The sequence below is a fragment of the Strigops habroptila genome, chromosome 18 (assembly GCF_004027225.2).
Source record: "Strigops habroptila isolate Jane chromosome 18, bStrHab1.2.pri, whole genome shotgun sequence".
NCBI classification, from domain to species: Eukaryota; Metazoa; Chordata; class Aves; order Psittaciformes; family Psittacidae; genus Strigops; species Strigops habroptila.
In genome coordinates this window covers 1397881-1411541 of record NC_044294.2, presented here as the reverse complement: position 1 = coordinate 1411541, position 13661 = coordinate 1397881, and the positions used below count along the sequence as shown (strand labels likewise).

The following is a 13661-nucleotide window of genomic DNA, read 5'->3' as shown; positions in this document are numbered from 1 at the left end:
TAGACAAAGCATTTTTAAAACAACCAAAACTCCCCAAAGAATGCTGTCTCACTGCAGTCACAAGTGCTGACCACAATGTCAATTCCAAGTAAAAAATATAACCCACATCGTATCTTGCTGAGGTTTTATAAGATACTTACCACAAATGATGGCTGTAATATAGGCACCTAAAAACAGAGTGAATCAGTATCACAAGAGGAACACATGTGCTTCTTAGTCAAACATTACTGTACAAATATTCACAAAGTCATCTCAAAAAGATCAAGCACTTCTGTCAACACAATCCTGCTGCACGGATCGTGTTGACAGTCTGTATCATAACATTTAACTGAAAATATTCCTATTTTTAAATGGGTTTTATCAAAACCTGTTTTCCTTATGTCAAAATAAAAGAAGAAAGTTTGCATTAAATGATTTCTCCTGTATACAAAAGAATGTCCCCATGAAGTAAAGCTTCTGTTACATGTATTTTTATTCTACTGGAAATTCTTGCAGTTCATACTTACTTAACTGGCACGTTGGCACTGCAGGAACCCAGCGATCTTCTCCAATATACTGAATTTGAGCTTCCCCATGTAACGTGTAGCCTGCGTAACATTCAATTGTAATCATATCCCCCACAGAATATGAAGGTTTTTGTCCATCAATTACTCTACCATAATTTATATGTGGAGTCAAACCAGAACTTATAGACCCACCTGGAAAGAGAGGAGGGGCGAGGGGGGGGAGAAAGAGGAAATAAAGTCCAAGAACAGAGCTAGTACATAAAGCAGATTCAAGATGTTGCAGTCAAAAAGCTGCTACATTTGTGTGTCAGAAGCTCAGGCAAGCCTTAAGACATTTTAACTGTAAAGGCCTCCTGCTTCCTACAGGTTGCAGCTACTTCTGCTGCTGGGCATGCTTCAGACACAGGAACAGAAATACATGTCTGGGGTTCATTAGGACAAACAGTTGCATGACAGTAATGACAAGCCCTGTCTATATATGGTATTAATTTTACCAGTTGAGTTTTACTCACATGCACAGTCTTGTAAAGAACTCCATGTATTCTGTCCTTGGCAAGTTACTGTCATCTCTTCAGCGCCATTAGGGAAAGTACAGTGAGCATTGCACTTTATCTGAACAGACTCTCCTTCTTCATACACAGATTTTGCTGGAATCACTACTCCATGTGTGATCTCCGGGGCACCACACACATCTTCAGTAACTGAGACATGAATTCATAAGTAAGTTGAGTGATAATAAACTTGAAATCATTCATAATTCATCAACTCACTCCACAAATACATATTGCCTTTGTATGAGAAAAACAGATCAGCATACCTGAATAGTTTAATTTTACAATTCTAAGTATAAATGTTTCCTTTTGAAGATGTAAACACCACTGTAGGTGTTAAGACAGTATGATCTTATGATGTGCTAGCTAAGAAATTCATATTTGATTGGTAATTATAAGCTCTAGAATCACTGCCAGGTGCCTTATCAGACTCATTCATTATGGAACACCCAAACATACTCCGCAGAAGTGCTTCTCATACTTGGGAGCTCATTATGCATGTGAAAAATTCTCCCACTGTACAACATTCCCTTTCCCTCTAGCACAAAAAGGCAGGAGAAAGGTTACAGAAAGACCTCTGCAATATTCCCAAAGATTAGAGAACACAGACACAATGAGATTTTGATTACTCTAGAAGGACACTATACATTTCCTCACAGTGCATACTCCTAGTTCTATCGCAATTCAGAAACACCTTTTTTTCTCCTGTATTTACACATGAAATCACTAGAACAAACACCATGAAGCTATTATGATGCAGCAGCACCACAGCATGTCCACAGCACTTCTATACATGTTTAACTCAAATCCCACTCATCTGAAAACTCTTCAAACACCTAAAATGGTTGCCCATAGACGAGGCTCCACGTCAACTTCCTTTAGCTTCTGACTTCCAACTAAAGCGTTATGCTTTTAGATTTTAGCTAAGACAGATTTAAAACATTCTCAACATACAAGAGAAGGTGGATTCTTATTTAAAGGCTTACTTTTCTTACAAGTTGGTTTTGGAGGAGACCAGGTGTTATTTTCTTCACAGGTAATTACCTCTGATCCAGTCATGACATAGCCTGGATCACACTCAAACATGACAGAGTCTTTATAGCTATAGGAAGGTCGAAACCCACTTATTTTTTTTCCATTTGCAACTTTCGGGTTTTCACATTTGACCACTGAAAGAGGTAAAAGAAAAACAGCTCTGAAACATTTGTTAACAGTATCCATGCAACAGATAGAGCATCCTTCTACTAGTTGTAAGATTCCTTATCTAATTCCTTAATGGAGGGACTTAGTAAAAAAGTTATTCTCTTGAAGATGAAGAAGGTCCTTGTTTTAAGCTACTGAGTCACTGTCACTGTACACAGCCAAACAAGAAATTGCAATTATAGATATCATCACATTCCACTTCCAAAAGACCTACTCATTGTAATCATCTAGCTTCCACATACTTGCTTTTAACACAATTTTTCTTCAGCTACCCAGGCTTTATGGTCCTTCCGCTCCCTCACTTTGTCCTTGTCACTTCTACCAACAACATGCTCATATATATAAAGTTTTAACTTAAATGTTAGTCATACTCTGTGTCATAATCAATCAATATCCATAGTGCAGTTGCTCTGATCTCCACTGGAACTGTATCACATAGTACCAGAGATCTGTTTCTTCTTTTCTACAGGGAAGTCTGTCATATCCTCCTCACAAAAAAGGGACAGATATTGAAGTTCTGGAGTTACATAAAAGGTACAATCTTAGAATGGTTTGTGTTGGAAGGGACCTTAAAGCTCATCCAGTTATAACCCCTTGCCATGGGCAGGGACACCTTCCACTAGAGCAGGTTGCTCCAAGCCCCTGTGTCCAACCTGGCCTTGAACACTGCCAGGGATGGGGCAGCCACAGCTTCTCTGGGCACCCTGTGCCAGCGCCTCAGCACCCTCACAGGGAAGAGCTTCTGCCTCAGAGCTCATCTCAATCTACCCTATAATAAAGAAGTATATTAAAAAAAAAAAAATCTCAACAACCTTTACATTGTGGAGGTGCTTCACTCCAAACACCATTCAAGTCTGCATCATATGTGCAGAAAATAGTAGCTGAACCGATCAGAGAGAAGGGATCTGCGCCTTTCGGTGCCTCATCACACGTATAGGTTACTGCTGTCTGATAAACATAGTTGGCTGCTTCAGTGTGGTGCCCATTGGCTATACTTGGAGGAGGTCTGCAAGGAATTCCTAGAAATGAATGACACAAATTAGCCAACAGATCTCATTGTTACCTTGTTCATCTCAGAAACAGCCTTGATTTTCACATCATTTCATTTAAAATCTGACAGGTAGCTACTGCTAGGACAAGCTACAATTATAACTGAGAGTCACTGATGGTCATTTAGTCTTATAGGGGGTCTCAATTTCAAGAAGAGGTTGACTTTAAACTAATAGGACCTAATTACCACAGTCACTGATATTTTTCAGTGGTCAATTGCTCAGCCACATCCCACAGAGCTCCAAAGTAATAAAACCCAAAATTAGTCCTATTTTACCATCATTTCTTATACTGGAAAGTTTATGGCACTGTTTTTAAACGAACTACCACTATGTGAATATAAACTTAAGCACACTAGTAATTTACTTACTTTCACAAAAGGGAAGATCTCTATTCCAGTCAACAACTTTATTCTTAATTACACAGGTAATTTCACTAGTTCCTTGTAATCTGAATCTAGACAGGTAAAAATTTTTGAAGAGGTGAAACTTAAGAAATCTCTCATTTCTCCAACAAGCACCAAGAAACTTTGTTTCTGTAATTCTGCTCTGTGATAAGGGGGACATAACACACCAAGTTGTTGTAATGAGAAAGGTATTTGATTATTTTCTTGCTAACAGTCTCAACTTTGAAAACAAAAGAGAAGCAAATAACACATCACTAAAGGAAGTAATGAAAGTCTATTTTTAGATGTGTACCCTCTAACACTAATGCCCTAAAGCTACTAATGCTAAAGAAATAAGCTGTTAAAAGGAAAGGGAGGAAAAAAACTTGTAAGAGGCTAGTGCTTGTGACTTGGTTTGCTATACACAGACAAGTGGGCCATTATTCAAAATAATAATGAAGAGTGACGTATATATATTTATTCCCTCTGCCACAAGAGCATTAAAAGAAGTCATTAGAGGTAACACCCTAGTCTTCATTCTTCAGAATCAGACTAAAAGCTTAAGACTCAGTTGATGCCAACAAATAAAACCAGGGAATCAAATCAAATTTAGCTGTAATTTCACTTAGTCCAGGTAAAATTCAGGAGACATCTCAAGTCAGAATTGGAATAGAGCCTGCATAAGAAAATCTGGGTTTGGTTCAAATCTGGTCTAACCAGGAAAAAAAGAAATAAATGAAAAAGGATTCATTAATTCCACCAAAATACTTACCCTGCTCTACAAGAAAAGGTAGCTTTTGAACCAAATGTAAGATCTGTGACATTAACGAAACCACCTTCCAATTCTCCTGGATGCTTACATTTTTTCTCTAGGGAAGTGAGAAAGAAAAGAGAAATCTACATCTCTGTAGTTATATACAAAGACTAAGTCTTTGGCATATACTGCACTTACTGTCATTAGTATTTTTCATGCTTTGTTTAAAATATTACAGAATCCTAATCCTTACTTGAAAAACAGCTGTAATTCTCAAACATCAAAGGGAAACAGCAAAGGAGCTCATGCACACATTACCTGTACAGAACTGCTCTATGGGCGACCACTTGAAGTCTTTACCACACGTACGAGTTACTGCTTTTTGAGCAATTGCCACATATCCCGGCCGACAGATGTATGACACCGTGGTTCCAACGGGAAAACTCTCCATTGTGCTGAATTTCTCCTCCAGCTCTGCGTACTGCAGCCTGTCTGGACGCTGACACATGTCTGTCAGAGCAAGAGGAAAGGCAAAGCAACACACAGTCTTGTCAACAAGAAGAGATACTGATTGAGGCTTAATGGCTAATTTAGTTGGGTTTAAGGACTCATCGGTAAATTGAAGAGGTGAGATTCTTTAGAGCCAGAGCTATCTATGTATTTAACTAGGTTTCAACTTTTTAATGTATATTTTAATTGCATCCAATGACCAACTCGACGCTAGTACAGGTTACTCATTCCTTTGTTTTCTCAAGTTCTTCAGCATTCCACCCAGACAATGCATTTCCTTCCACTTCATATGTTTTCCTCTGTCTAATTCTTGAAGTTAAACACATGACTTAACTCCCTGTATACCCATCTGCAGCAAAAAAAGCCTATTTATTTAGCTGCAGGGAAAACAAAGGAGCCAACCACACTCACGTAGCTCACTTCCTTTCCTAAGGCAAAAGCCCAGCAGGTCATAGAATGGAGTTTAAGACCAATGGAGACACAGAGACCTACAGACCCAGCGACGTTTTGAGGTGCTGTTAATGAAGGTGTAAAACTCCTCCACGCCAAAGGACACAGAAAAACACACTCAGGACCTTGAAATCCACATACAAATACCAGATCCGCCTAGTCACACACACACACACAGACCATCACCCAATACGATTAACCATCATCCAATCTCTTCATATTTCTGTTTAGATTTACCTCAGGTTTAAACCTCAACCTCAGTGTCACAATCAGCACCCGTTACCACCGAACCCAGCACGCCTGTTCATGCCGCACAACCTTTCTCTCACCTTTTCGTCCCAAAGCCCAGCCAAGCCGCCCGGAAAGCTCGCTGCTTCTGCCACCTCCAAGCCCACTTCCTTCTCCAACCCCCCTTTCCCCCTCAGGGCCCCGGGAGGGCCCCTCTCAGCGCGGCGGCTCCTCGGGGCCCACGGAAGGAGAGAACGAGCTCTGCCCCCCCCACCCCAACCACTCCCCCGCCATGGCGGGCAGCGAGCGCCCGTTCCTCACCCTCAGCCCGCCTTCCACCGAGCCACGACAGCGCCAGCACAAGCCCGACCACGAGTCCCGGGCCGCGAGCGGGAAGGCGGCGCGGCGGCCCCATGACCGCCGCAGCCCCAGCGCCCGCTCCGCGCCTCTGACTCGGGAAACGGCGTAGACGCAGCGCGGGGCTGAGGCGCATGCGCGGTGCGGCACGCCCCGCCTCTTCCCTCAGGGGCGGCCGCCCCCATGGCGGAGCCGCTCCGCCCCTCAGGCGGTTGCATGGTGGCGGTTGTCCTTGAGGTAAACACGGTGTGCGGTTGAGCAGACCGCGGCCTTCCCCGGGGCAAGGGCCCCAGGGAGCAGCCTGCGTCATCCGGCGAAGGGGAAGAGCTGCGAAGCGTGGTTACCTGCTGCACCTCCAACACCAGCAAAGGGTCATTAAACACCTCCAACACCAGCAAAGGGTCATTAAACGACAGGGCAGCTCCTTTGAGAAGCAAACCGCGTGTGGTGCAGAGCAGTGTTAAAGCAATAAAAACATTTAAAACTCCAGAGAGAGAAAACCTGAAGCAACTGTTGTCTCACGTTCAGCTTTTATTAGGGTAAGCAGTCAGAGAGAGATGCTAGTAATAAGCATTCCTAGACGAAGATACAGAACAACACCTGGTGATGCTGTACATGTGGATACAGTCGCTATTAAGTTTTGGTTAAACTCTTGGTTTCTACACAGGAATGCTTTCATGGATCTTACTTATCACAAGGTTTGCATATAGAGAAAGGAAACATTCCTCATCAGCTGGCAGCAGTGTAGAGAACTCCATCAGAGGTAGCGCCTGTACCACAGGCAACCTGAACTCTGTTAGATCCTTGCAGCAGAAGGAGCATTAATGTTGTTTCTATAATAAAGTGTCTTTTTTTTTTTTTTTTTGCCACAGCATTCCATTTTCAACGTAAGCACCACTTCCCTGCAGCCTGCAGCCGCTCTCTGTACAGAGGTCCAGCCCCATGCCTGGTTGGCGGCAGCACGGGTGCCCAGCCTAGGAAAAAGATGACATTCTGGTGTTAAAATTAGGCTTTTCCTGGTATAGAGATTGTGTCGTAACTCAGGGAGGGAGGAGAGAAGTTCTGGGAAATGCATTGTTTCAAAGGAGGAATTATTGAAAACCAGCCTTAAAACAATACATTGAAAGAGCTCATGTGTTCTGGTGCCATTTGGTAGTCAAAGCTGATTATGTTCAGAGTGCTGCTAACAGTGAAAAATCATCTCTATCTGCAATAAATTCAGCATAAAGAGTAAGTAAAAATGGCACTGCAGTAACTGTAAAAGCAAGCAAAAAACTCCAAAGGCCTAGTTCAATGTCTTTTTTCTGACACTACTGCTGTTAAGGTAGTTTTTTTAGAGAGCAAGGTCTCCTATAATCTGTACCAAACCAAAGCAGCTTTATGTCAGAAGCAAGGCATAGTCTGGAAGTCTGATCTGTGAACACCATCTATTCAGGTGATGCAAAAGGAAACAAACACATTGAGGGTGGTCTCAGAAAGAAAAATAGGATGTTTAAAAAAAGCCTAGTCTGTTTAAAACAGTCTCTTCTATTCAGCAAAAGAAAGCATCTTACCATAAGATTGAGGGAAAATAGTTTACTTGAAGAACTATATTGGAACAACTGAAGTTATTCTATATAACTCAAGCTATATAATAATTTTATGTTGAGGAATAGAAATTCATACCTTCTACCGAAGACACGAACATTTCTGTTCAGTTATCTCATTCAGAGGGGTTTGGTAACTGTGGTTTTCATATGTATCATAATAGCTAAGTGGAAAAAAACCCAACAGAGAACAGTGAACTGCATTGGTTTGTAAAAGAACACTCAGGTTGGTTTCCTCTAATGAAATAAACCAACATAACCACACCATCGATCCCAGGTTGCTGTGCCTTGTACAGTTTGCAAGCAGGAGGTGAAAATATAAAAGCCCCAGGCACACTCAGTAAATACTTGAAGTGTATAAAGCATATACAAACCGGGACTTGGCAACAAAGGACACGAATGAGCATCCAGGAGACTGCCTTACCCTTCCTTCTGCTTGGAAATAATTTTCCAGGCAATGCCTGCCCCCAGGAGAAGCAGGACTCCTGCAGCTACAACTCCTGAGAGAGAAGAGCACGTATTATTCTCACTGTATGTTTTAGATATATTTAAATAATATCAGCACAAAAGACATAATGAGGCATATCTTCAAAGCAAGCAGAGGAAAACGGTGCCACCAAAGCCACTGCATAAAGCTAAGACCTGGCCACAAAAATGTTTCTAAGCGGCTTACCTACACCTACTGAACCAGACTTTCGTGACGCTAAAGGGAAAAGAAGAAGAAAAATCAGCAAAGTATTCTAAAAAAATAGGGTGTTTCTCAATGGTATTTAATCACTTTATCCATAAAGGTTTTACTTCTAAGGCCTACAATAGATAATGTTTTAAAAACCACATCATTATACCCTCTTTTTTTTTAAATACAGAAATCCATTTGCATGTTTAAAATGCATCTGCATGTTTCCATTTGATCTTTGCTTCATTCACATGTCACTCACTCAGTTTACAGGCGGGTACAGGAGGGTCCCAGCTGAAATCTTCTTGGCACTGAATCTGATTGATGCCTTCCAAGGTGTAACCGTCATCACATTCAAGAGTGACATTAGTCCCAGAGCGATAACTGTTTCCTCGAATGGCTTTCTTAACACCTTGAACTTCTGGGAATACGCATCTGATCTCTGAAATTAGAAGTAACAGAAAAAGGACATTTAATGAGAGGGAACATAAAATATAAGAAATACAAGCGTGGATTATTTAGGACATTGTTCATGAATTCTTCCTGAATGTAACCAGGACTTAATTCTCATTCCACAGGGTAACTCCTTTCTTTGTGGCTGCAGAAGTATGTTCACTCCCGCATGTGAATATTTGTACAGATCAGCTACTCCACGCTGGTACGGCAGGTATAAAATCCTGTGTAGTAGGGGTACCTTGGGAGAAACGTGCCAGAGAAAGAGATTTTTCTAATACTGGGCTACCAAAACACTGGGAGAAGAAAGGTTTGGTAGAGAAGAATTACGTAGGAGCTTTAGAACCAACTGCCTATAACCCACTTCTAGTCTGTAGAAGTCCCTTGCCCATCAAAGATGTCACCAGATGTATTATTTTTCAATAATTACTTTATTAATTAGTCCAGCCATCTAACCTACTTATACCACTGAGTTCCATGAGCTGAGTTGCTTCAGTTTAAGCATCAAATCACCTTTGACAGCCCAAGCCCAGGAATTCTGGAGGAGATCGTTCTCAGTGAAGACCAAAGGGTTAATGTCAACATGTAACTTTACCCTTTGTTTTACGTCCTTTCTTTAGTATTTGTTTTTACTATCGCATGTACCAGTTACTAAAGAGACTTCAAAACCACGAGAATGTAGAGAGACGGGGAATTTTACTTTGAGTGCTTCCTTTAAAGAGCCTCTGACTTATTTACGTAAGCATGTGGTATGTTATTTCCTTTCATTGTTATCCAGGCAGCTCCGCCAAGGAAGTGCCCTGTGTGGGTAACGAATTTATTCCAAGTGAATGTCCAGGTTTCCGTACAGGAATACCCACACTGGAAATTTTGTGGCACTCATGAAATTGCCTTTAGTCATGTTTGCCTCATGATTGACCTTCACAGTGAGTTACACAAAAGGCACAGAGAGGCATTTTCTGAGAAGGGAGTAGTCAGGCTCACACATAATCTCCAAACCATCCATCAGAGAACTTGTGTGATATAACAATCACTTCCTTTGCTTTGATAACTGGGGAGTGAGCGACACAAAAAGGGAAGGAAAGGGAGGGGGAAAGTCTACTCTCCTACTAAAAATAAAAGGCTTTTAGTGGAGGAAAGTTGGTACATGGCTCATTTGTAGTACCAAGAGCAGAGAGAGAAATCATGCAAGAATTAAAGCTGCCTTTCAGAATTGCCTCTGTCATACTCCTGTCCTTCTGTTAGCATGAAGTTCCCATCCTGCTTCTTCACAACAACATCATACTCTTCCCAGGGATAACAAAGAGTAGATAAATTCATAATTAACAGATCAACACTGCATAGCTATGATATAAAGGTGGTTCCCAAGCAAAATAAGGGGATGGAATTCAGTGTTAGCTGCAGGTTTTGCTGCTCAGATTTTGGCCTGTGTAGCTCTCTGAAGATTTAATGTAAACGATTTAGTGTAAATGTATGTGTCCGCATGGCTGCATGTCTCCTCAGCCCAGTTCTGGTTCTGCCACCATAACCTAACTAAGCACAAGCACACCTTTGCACTGAGGAGGAGGCTGGCTCCAGGTTCCTTTCACCGTGCAGTTGATGAAAGCATTCCCAATGAGTGAATAACCAGGACTGCAGCTGTAGGATACAGATGCTCCATAGGAAAAAGTGTCAGAGATGTTGCCTTTGAGCTTCCCGTTGGTTATGTTTGGAGGACGGAGACACTTCACAACTGGAAGGTCAGGGAGAAACAGACAACATGTTGACATAAAGACCCTGATGGACTGGCAGAGGGTAGCTAAGGCACCATACCTTTGCAGCCTCGATTGTTCCCTTTTAATTTCTTCACCTAGGCTCAACAACTGATTTGGTAACTCTATAACTCCATCAGGCTTTGGAAATGGGTATAAACTTGATCTTTTCTTATCACACTCAGTAGTAAGAGGCTCGGATTTAGTCCTTGTACAAATCTTTCCCTAAGGCAAGTCATGTTAAATTTCCTTTCTTCTTAGCTCTCTGCAACAAAAACACACCTTGACAGAGTGGAGGATGATGGCTCCAGGCTCCAGACGGTGTGCAATAAATGGATGCTGTCCCAATGAGAGAGAAGCCAGCCTCACAGATGTAGCTTACAGATGTTCCAGGAGTGAAAAATGTTTTTGCTGGGCCACTGAGAGACCCATGGGCAATATCTGCAGGCTTGGAGCAGTACCGTGCTGAAAAGAGAGACGTGTAGATCAAAAGAGAGCTCATAGGGGCGAGAGGGGAAACTTTTGAGCATCTGTGAAGTCTCCAGGCTATGGAGGGACTCTGGTCTGATCTCTGGTCTGATTCCCAACTCTTGGGCTCTCACAATCAACTGTGGGCAACGAAGGTGTGAAGAACACTTTAGATTATAAAACTGGAGTGGGATGGAGATCAGAGAGTCCATAGAGACCACAGAGTCCACAGAGACCTCATTCTTTCCTTAGTGGTGGAGTTTGTAGAAGCAACAGCTTGTGTCAACAAGTCCTTAGGCAAACACCACTACATGCATTGAGAAAGTTGAGAAGATCCAGTGAAAGAGCACAAATGCACCTTCACACCGAGGAAGAGGGTGGCTCCAGACTCCAGATGTTGTACAATGAACAGATTTTTTCCCAATGAGGGAGAAGCCCCGTTTGCAGCGATAGCGCACAAGTGCTCCTACATGAAAAGTGTCTAAGAAATGTCCATTGTGTTCCCCGTTGACAATGCTTGGAGGAGGCAGACACTTCACTACTGAAAGAGGAGAGGATGAGAGTGTGATGGTCAATTCTAAAAAAGGTGGTGATGTACCCCTCTTCCCTGCAAAAAAGCAGGACAGGTTGGGAGGAGGAGTTGGTGTTTAGTAAATTTTGCCTCTTCTTGTGATAGACCTACCTGGCTTTGTGGTGGTATGAGGATGATGATAGTGTTCTGCCACTCCATCTAGATGCAGCATTAAAAGTTTAAAATACACATTTGATTGAGCAAATACAATGCACAAATTTACCTTCATTTTCCATCATCCTGCCTTTACAGCAAAAATTGCACTCCTCACTGATAGTGTCCTGCCATGAAGCTACTGAATTTCTCACTTTCAGGAAATACGGAGAATGTAAGTTATGGCTTACAACAAGCAGGCTGAGAAAAGAGCATATCATGTTTATACTTACAGCATTACCCAAAACCTGGCTCATCTCCTGTGTGAGAAGAGATGCATAAATAAAAGGAACAATTTCTGGTTTCTCCTTAAAGTAGTTGGAGCAAACAGGAAAAATAAAGTCAATGTTAGCTTCATTGAGTGGGTAGCAGCAGTGGGGAGGAATCTGCAGTGCTGGCAGGTCAGGGTGCTGACACTTACCCTGCTCACAGGCTGGGACTGGTGGATCCCATGTTTTATCAGCTTGGCACTGGGCTGTGTGATTGCCTCGCAAGGTGAAACCTTTATGGCACTTAAAGCTAACGGTGTCTTTGTACATGTAGCGGTACTTCAGAACAGATACTTCCCCATTCTGGATCTGTGGGACTGGACATACCACCTCTGAAAAATAAATTGATTATCTCAAAAAGCGTGCCATGTGTATGCTGTAATGGGTGCATATATAAAGTCCATCCTTAACGTGCCACTGCTCAGAGGAGTTTCATGGGTAGTACTTGGAGACTCACAGAAGAATCATTTCAAGAATTGAGGGCTTTTTAGTTCCTTTAGGCACCCTAGGATTACCACATTATCATAGAATCCCAGACTGGTTTGGGTTGGAAGGGACCTTAGACCTCATCCAGTTCCAACCCCCTGCCACGGGCAGGGACACCTTCCACTAGAGCAGGTTGCTCCAAGCCCCTGTGTCCAACCTGGCCTTGAACACTGCCAGGGATGGGGCAGCCACAGCTTCTCTGGGCACCCTGTGCCAGCGCCTCAGCACCCTCACAGGGAAGAGCTTCTGCCTCAGAGCTCATCTCAATCTACCCTCTAAATCTACATTATTGTATATATAAACATAGTTTTGTGCCTATAAATGGAATAATGCAAATACATTTCAATAAATATATTAAATGGTGTAGAAATCCATAAATACTCTTAGTCATTCTCATGATTACTTTACTATCCCAAGCTCATGCCTTCTAAAGCAATTCCATCTGAAGGAAAGACTAATTACAGTGATCAATCCTGCAAAACAGCTTTGTGGTTTGGATAACAATGCAGTATTTGGAAGATCGCAGTTCAGTTTGACTCAATATCCCACTCTTGGACTGCAAGACATATTTCTTCCTTAATGTATTATGTTTCTGAAGCAAAAGGGACAAATCCCTGTGGGCATCTCATGACTCTTTTACATAAGTCTACATAATCAAGCAAAACAATCCTAGAGGAATATTCTGCTTTAAAATCTTATTCCTCAAGGTTCTATTTATTTTAAGGAAATGCCACTTTTTAATTGTAAGGGCTTAATCTGGGCCAGGTCTAGTTGTGACCTACTTTGACAAATGGGAAGAAGACCACTCCATGCGACATCTTGTCCCAAAATCCCACATTGCCTGTGAGACTGTCCAACCAGTAGGTGCCTGGAGTTACAGAGAAGGAAGTATCAGTTGATCCCAAATAATTCAGCTCAGATTTTGCACTCCCGCTCTGACACTACCCCCAGAGGTTTCCTTCTGTAGCCTTCTGAATTCTGGCTGTTCATCAAGGTGTATCTGTTGGTTTGACACATGATTATGAAGGAGCCAAGTTCTTTTTTCCTAGATCCAAGAGGAACAGCAATGATCCCAAACTACTCTGGGTTAGATTGGTCAGGTGCTAAGTCAGGACACAGACCCAAGTGATTTCCAAACTGCTGGAGCCTCCTTGCAGCACACTTAGCTACTACTGAGAAGCAGACCGCAACTGAAGCTTGCAAAGTAATCTATTGAGCACAAGCAGGGGAAAACAAGAGATGCTTCTCCCTTTC

The 13661-nt window shown here is 42.2% G+C and overlaps 2 protein-coding genes across 8 annotated transcripts in view; both read right to left on the bottom strand.

Annotated features, from left to right (window-relative positions):
* Positions 1-13661, bottom strand: part of LOC115602461 — a 95478-nt gene that overhangs the window by 22052 nt on the left and 59765 nt on the right. Inside the window, exons 77-90 of the mRNA XM_030473634.1 lie at positions 11723-11853; positions 11332-11469; positions 10259-10441; positions 8519-8698; positions 8254-8283; positions 5959-6225; positions 4768-4959; positions 4468-4564; positions 3681-3766; positions 3073-3279; positions 2044-2226; positions 1019-1207; positions 507-698; positions 141-167 (exon numbers count right to left, since the gene is read on the bottom strand). Of these exons, the coding sequence (XP_030329494.1) occupies positions 141-167; positions 507-698; positions 1019-1207; positions 2044-2226; positions 3073-3279; positions 3681-3766; positions 4468-4564; positions 4768-4959; positions 5959-6225; positions 8254-8283; positions 8519-8698; positions 10259-10441; positions 11332-11469; positions 11723-11853 (2102 nt within the window). The remainder of the gene's footprint in view (positions 1-140; positions 168-506; positions 699-1018; positions 1208-2043; positions 2227-3072; positions 3280-3680; positions 3767-4467; positions 4565-4767; positions 4960-5958; positions 6226-8253; positions 8284-8518; positions 8699-10258; positions 10442-11331; positions 11470-11722; positions 11854-13661) is intronic.
* LOC115602417 (complement receptor type 2-like) lies at positions 6517-13576 on the bottom strand. Of its 7 annotated transcripts, XM_030473551.2 has the most exons (10): positions 13190-13576; positions 12074-12253; positions 11611-11658; positions 11287-11469; positions 10259-10441; positions 8519-8698; positions 8254-8283; positions 8005-8080; positions 7660-7744; positions 6841-6968 (listed from the first exon to the last, which is right to left on the bottom strand). In XM_030473551.2, the coding sequence occupies exons 2-9, from the start codon at positions 12189-12191 to the stop codon at positions 7663-7665; spliced, it is 900 nt and encodes a 299-aa protein (XP_030329411.1). In that variant the 5' UTR covers positions 12192-12253; positions 13190-13576; the 3' UTR covers positions 6841-6968; positions 7660-7662. The 7 variants fall into 7 exon arrangements, with proteins under 7 accessions (XP_030329407.1, XP_030329408.1, XP_030329414.1 ...); XM_030473547.1 differs by lacking the exon at positions 7660-7744 and having other exon boundaries at positions 6517-6968; XM_030473549.1 differs by lacking the exon at positions 6841-6968 and having other exon boundaries at positions 7626-7744.